The 6,000-nt window shown below is 46.4% G+C and overlaps 1 protein-coding gene across 2 annotated transcripts in view; it reads left to right on the top strand.

The window, feature by feature from the left end:
• Positions 1–661: 661 nt before the first annotated feature.
• Smarcad1 (SWI/SNF-related, matrix-associated actin-dependent regulator of chromatin, subfamily a, containing DEAD/H box 1) overlaps positions 662–6,000 on the top strand; it is a 68,376-nt gene continuing 63,037 nt past the window's right edge. Inside the window, exons 1-2 of one of the 2 annotated variants that reach the window (XM_057773096.1) lie at positions 662–745; positions 1,225–1,463. In XM_057773096.1, coding sequence (XP_057629079.1) covers positions 1,274–1,463 — 190 coding nt within the window. In that variant the 5' untranslated portion in view covers positions 662–745; positions 1,225–1,273. Of the gene's footprint in view, positions 746–847; positions 977–1,224; positions 1,464–6,000 lie in introns of those variants that run through there. The other variant, XM_057773104.1, reaches the window with a different exon arrangement.

The raw sequence follows: 6,000 nt of genomic DNA, 5'->3' as shown, positions 1-6,000 counted from the left end.
TCAGATATTTGTCTCTTGCTCATGACTTAGCATTTGCAGGCCCTGGTATGTATGCATGTATGTGCATGTGTGTGGGTGCGCCGTGTCACGGAGCACATGTGGAAGTCAGAGGATACCTTTCGCAACTGATTCTCTCCTTTCACTAAAGGGCCTAGGTGATCAAACTCAGGTTCATCAGACTTAGCAGCAAGCACCTTTACTGGCTTAGCCGCCTTGCTAGGCAGGCCTCGGCTTTTTTTAAATTTTATTTTTTTTATTATTTATTTATTTATTTTTATTTTTTGGTAAAACTATCTTGTAATGATTGAGGGTACACAATTAAAATACTGTCAGGTCCAAAATGACAAACACAATTATAGTGAAAAATTTATTTCACATCTGACATTGTGGGACACAGGATACAAACTACGTATTAATTATACATTACGACGCCATTTGTTATTATTGTGTTGGTATTGTTCGATTAGCTCTGTAGCTAGCGTGAAGAAATGGAACCACGGAACAATCAGACCCTTAGAACCTAGCCGAGGTAGATACAAGTTACCATGACAACGGCGCGCTCAGACATTTTCTGACCACGCTCTGCTTGGAAGTACAAGGCCCAGGCTGCGTGTTGCGTCATCACTGCGCGCTCGGTGGCTTGCTCGGCGCTGCCTGGGAAGGTCCCGGCCAGGCTACCGTCGCCTCACGCCAGGAATTATTTTGTTCTTTTTCACCTTTGTTACAACGCGGAGCTCACGAGGCCGTAAGTGTAGGCGGCAAGGGCGCCGAGCGGGCTCCCTTCGGTGGCGCGCCGGCCCGGCCGCTTCCTCCTCACTCGGGCCTCTCCGCGTCTACTTCCGGGCGGAGCGCCGCTCCCCGCTCGGCCCTTTGTGTCCCTGCGGCGGAGGCGCGGGCCTGGCGGGCTGTGTGGAGGCGGCGGGCACTGGGTCCGGGCGACGCGGCGGGAAGGCGGGCGCGCGCCTCTGCGGCCCGGGTGAGGACCGCCGGGGTCGGCTCGTGGGACTGCGCGGGTCGGGGCGACGCCGCGAGGGCGCGACGGGCATTGGGCAGGGACGCCTTTCCGCCCGCCTCCGTGTGGCCTAACAAAGCTCATCCGGAACCGGGCCTCGGCTTATGTGCGGACCCGCTTTCTCTCGGAGCCAAGTGTGGTGGCTTTGTGTTGTTTCTGGTTTTCACGGCCTCATATCCCCCTTTTTTTTCTTTTTTGTTCCCTCCCTGCAGCTAGTTCATTGAAAGCTGTCAGCCCCTCAGGGAGCTGGTTTCTATCAATATGAATCTTTTCAACTTGGACCGTTTTCGCTTTGAGAAAAGGAATAAGATTGAGGAAGCTCCCGAAGCAGCCCCTCAGACCTCCCAGCCCGCTCCTTCATCACCAATTTCTCTTAGTGCTGAAGAGGAGAATGCTGAAGGGGAAGTTAGCAGGGCAAACACCCCAGACTCAGATATAACTGAAAAAACAGGTGAGTTACAATGTGGCAAACTGGATAGAGCATCCAGAGGTGACAGAAAAGAGGAAGTGGTGGTGCTACCCAGACTGATACATTGTCTCTGGTTTTGCCCTTTGAAACACAGCCGGCGTTGGTACTGCCATAGGCACCAAGTACCTGCCAACCGAGCACATCTCCATTGTTATTTCACACGTAGGAGCTCTTGGGATACCGCAGCACAATGATGGACGCCGAAAGCCTAGTTTACAGGAGTCTTAGGTCAAAATGGCTACTCAGAGAGCGATGTAGGCAGTCGTGTTATGGGGTAGACCTTGGGGCTGTTAACTTGATTACAGGTTTTCATTCATTCTAATATTCCTTTACATTTTTTTCCTACCTCTTTTTGCTTGAGACAGGATCTGATTGTGTAGCTTTGAGCTGCTGTGAAACTCACGTTGTAGACTGGGTGACTTTGAAATTGTGTTCCTCCGGTCTCTGCCTCCCTAGGGCTGGGATTACAGCCACGTGTCAGCACACTTGGCATCCTTTTCCTGGCTTTTTGAAACTGGGTGCTTGCTGTGTATTCCAGTGCAGCTTGCTGTTCACTGTGTAGCCCAATATGGCAGGGAACCCCTGCCTCACTCTCTCCAGTGCTGGGATTTCAGCCATGCTTAAGAGGCTTTACCCGCCTCAATCACCTCAGTAGTTTTTGTTAGTGTTGGTGAGTAAACCTTTTTAAATGAGTGTCACAGGTTGTTAGGGATCATCAGCTAAGGAGAGTGAGTCCCAGATAAGGATTTTGGAACAAGGGTGTAACCCACACAGCATGGTGTGGAGGTCAGAGAACAGTTTGAGGCATCGGCTTTCTCTGCATCGTCGTTCTCTGGGTGGAACTCAGGGGATGCCAGTTTTGTGGGGCAAGCACTTTGCCGACCCAGCTCACTGGCCTCAAAATATTATGAACACTAGTTTTTTTAGGTATAGTTAGTGGTGTTTCTCATTATGTCATTTAATAATCCTGTAAGGTAAATAGATTTTTGGAAAGGAGACCCAGGGAGGTTAATTTTTTTTTTTTTTTGGTTTTTCGAGACAGGGTTTCTCTGTGGTTTTGGATCCTGTCCTGGAACTAGCTCTTGTAGACCAGGCTGGTCTCGAACTCACAGAGATCTGCCTGCCTCTGCCTCCCAAGTGCTGGGATTAAAGGTGTGCGCCACCACCGCCCGGCGGGAGGTTAAGTTTTAAGAGATTGTGTAGACTCTTACAAATTTACACATTTGGATTGCTGAAAATGAGCCACAAATCATCTTAGGTTCCTTCCTTCCTTCCTTCCTTCCTTCCTTCCTTCCTTCCTTCCTTCCTTCCTTCCTTCCTTCCTTCCTCTGTCCCTCCCCTCCCTCCCTTTCGGTTTTTTTGTTTGTTTGTTTGAGACAGGCTTTCTCTGTAGCATTGGCTGTCTTAGAACTTCCTCTGTAGATCAGGCTGTCTGGAACTCAGAGATCTGCCTGCCTCTGCCTCCCAAGGCAAATGCCAACACCACCTGTTTCTTTTTCTTTTTTTGCCCCCCAAGACAAGATTTCTCGTCCTGGCTGTCCTGGAATTCTCTTTTTAGACCAGGTTGGCCTTGAATTTACTAAGACCCACCCGCCTCTCTGCCTACTGGGACTAAAGGCGTGCGCTGCCCGCCTCCACCACCACCCAGCTAGACAGTTTCTTAGGAATGTGATGGTAATGTTGGAAGTTTTAGTTTCTGTTTCAATAATGTATTTCTGATGGCAAGCAGTATATCAGAAACTTTTAAATTAGTATGACCAGAAAGACTGTTAGCATGCATTTTTACCCATTGTACTGGATGGTTTTATGCCAACTGGATACAAGCTAAAGTCAAGTGAGAGAAAAGAAGGAACTTCAGTTAAGAAAAAATGCTGTAGATCAGGCTGTAGCCAAGCCTGTAGGGCATTTTTTAAATTTAGTGATTTATGGGGGAAAGGCCCAGTTCATTTTGTGTATCATACCACCCCTGGGCAGGTGGTCCTGGAATCTATAAGAAAAGAGGTGGCCGGGCGGTGGTGGCGCACGCCTTTAATCCCAGCACTCGGGAGGCAGAGGCAGGTGAATCTCTGTGAGTTCGAGACCAGCCTGGTCTACAAGAGCTAGTTCCAGGACAGGCTCCAAAGCCACAGAGAAACCCTGTCTCGAAAAACCAAAAAAAAAAAAAGAAAAGAGGTGAACAAATCTTGAAGAGCACCCCTCCATGGTCTCTGCATTAACTCCTGTAGTTCCCTGCCCTGTTGGAGTTCCTATCCTGGCTCCTGGCTTCCCTTTTTTTTTTTTTGTTTTTTGTTTTTTGTTTTTTTGAGACAGGGTTTTTCTGTGGTTTTTGGAGCCTGTCCTGGAACTAGCTCTTGTAGACCAGGCTGGTCTGGAACTCACAGAGATCCACCTGCCTCTGCCTCCCAAGTGCTGGGATTAAAGGCGTGCGCCACCACCGCCCGGCTCCCTGGCTTCCTTTAACGAAGAGTAATGTGGAGTATTGGCCAAATAAACCATGTCCTCCCCAGCTTGCTTTTTGGTCTTGGTGTTTCATCGCAGCAAGAGAAACCCTAAGTAAGACACCCATGTATCTTTTTGTTTGCTAATCTTTCACTGGAATGGAACATTAATGACTGATCACAATTATTAAAATAACCTTTTCTTTTTAAGACAGGGTCTTAGGCAGCGCCTGTAGCCTTGAATTTTTTTTTTTTAAAGATTTATTTATTTATTTATTATGTATACAGTGTTCTGCCTGTGTGCATACCTGCACCCCAGAAGAGGGCACCAGATCTCATTACAGATGGTTGTGAGCCACCACGTGGTTGCTGGGAATTGAACTCAGGACCTCTGGAAGAACAGTCCATGTTCTTAACCGCTGAGCCATCTCTCCAGCCCCCTGTAGCCTTGAATTTGATAGGTAGTGGAAACTGGCCTTTCTGTGCTTTAGCCTCCCTGGTCTTGGGACTACAGGTGTGTTGGGCAACCCTCCCATGAAGCTTAGGAGAACATTTTAAAAGACTTGGATGTAATTGAAACTCGTTGGATTAAGAGTCAGATTTCTAAAGGCTTTGATTTATTTAACTGGAAGGATTTTAAGCCCAGAATTGACAATTTTTCTTTTCTATTTTCTATCTGAATTGCATGAAAATGGCTGTGTGTATGTATGTATCTAATATCTGATGTTCAGGTAATTTTCCAGTAGTTATGCCTCTTTTGTTTGTTTTTGTTTTTTTCTGGACAGGTTTTCTCTGTGTAATGCTGGCTGTCCTGGAACTCAGATCTAACTGCCTCTGACTCTCTAGTACTGGGATTAAAGTAGTGCACAACCACTCAGATATACTCAGTTTTTAAAGAAATAGCTCAGGCTGGATTTGAACATATTTCCCTTACTATTTATTTATATTTATTTATTCATATATGTGTTTATTTTTTGAGACAGGGTTTCTCAGTGTAGGCTTGGCTGGTCTGAAACTCATTGTGCAGAACAGGCTGGCCATACAGATCACAGATCTGCCTGCCTCTTTTGGGATTAAAGGTGTGTTTTAATTCCAAAACCCCATTTTGCTGTTTATTATTTATTTTTGAGACAACATCCTTTGTGTAGATGAGGTTGAGCGTGTGTGTGTGTGTGTGTGTGTGTGTGTGTGTGTGTGTGTGGTGTTCCTACTTCTGACATACTTGCTTCCTGGTTGCTTGGAGAACTGGGCCCGCCCAAGGTTCAGGTTTCAGACTTCAGTGGGTCAAAAAAGAATTGGGTGTAAGTAGGACTTATTTTTTTTTTTTTTTTTTTTTTTTTTTGGTTTTTCGAGACAGGGTTTCTCTGTGGCTTTGGAGCTTGTCCTGGAACTAGCTCTGTAGACCAGGCTTGTCTCGAACTCACAGAGATCCGTCTGCCTCTGCCTCCCGAGTGCTGGGATTAAAGACGTGCGCCACCACCGCCCGGCTGTAGGACATTTTGTGTGCCTCTGCTTCATTTTAATTAAGTGGGCATTGAGTGAGAATTTTTAAGTCTCATCTCTGAAAGTAAATGTGCTTTGTAAACAAGATTTCAGTGCCGTGTTTTAGTTACTTATCAATACTGTTTATGTATTTTGTGCTTTGCTTCCCTAAAACACTATTTATTTATTTATTTATTTATTTATTTATTTATTTATTCCCGAGACAGGGTTTCTCTGTAGCTTTGGAGCCTGTCTTTGGACAAGCCCTTGTAGACCAGGCTGACCTCGAACTCTCAGAGATCCTCCTGCCTCAGCCTCCCAAGTGCTGGGATTAAAGGCGTGCGCTACTACCGCCTGTGGTTTTGTTAAACTTTTAATTTATTGTTGGGGACTGTTTGGAGGTGAGAGTACAGTTTGCTGGGGTCGGTGCTCTTCTTCCATGTGTGTCTTGAGGATTGAAATTTGCTCCCTTATTTGCTAAGCTGTCTCGCCACCCTCTTTAAAAAGGATTTATTTTTGTGTTTTGGCTGCATATATGTGTGTGCATCATGAGTGTCCCTAATGTCTACAGAAGCCAGAAGAGGGCACGGCTCAGCAGG

Source organism: Chionomys nivalis, chromosome 1, assembly GCF_950005125.1.
Source record: "Chionomys nivalis chromosome 1, mChiNiv1.1, whole genome shotgun sequence".
In the NCBI taxonomy this organism is placed as follows: Eukaryota; Metazoa; Chordata; class Mammalia; order Rodentia; family Cricetidae; genus Chionomys; species Chionomys nivalis.
Note: the sequence above shows the minus strand (reverse complement) of the source record. Positions and strands in the feature narration are given on the sequence as shown.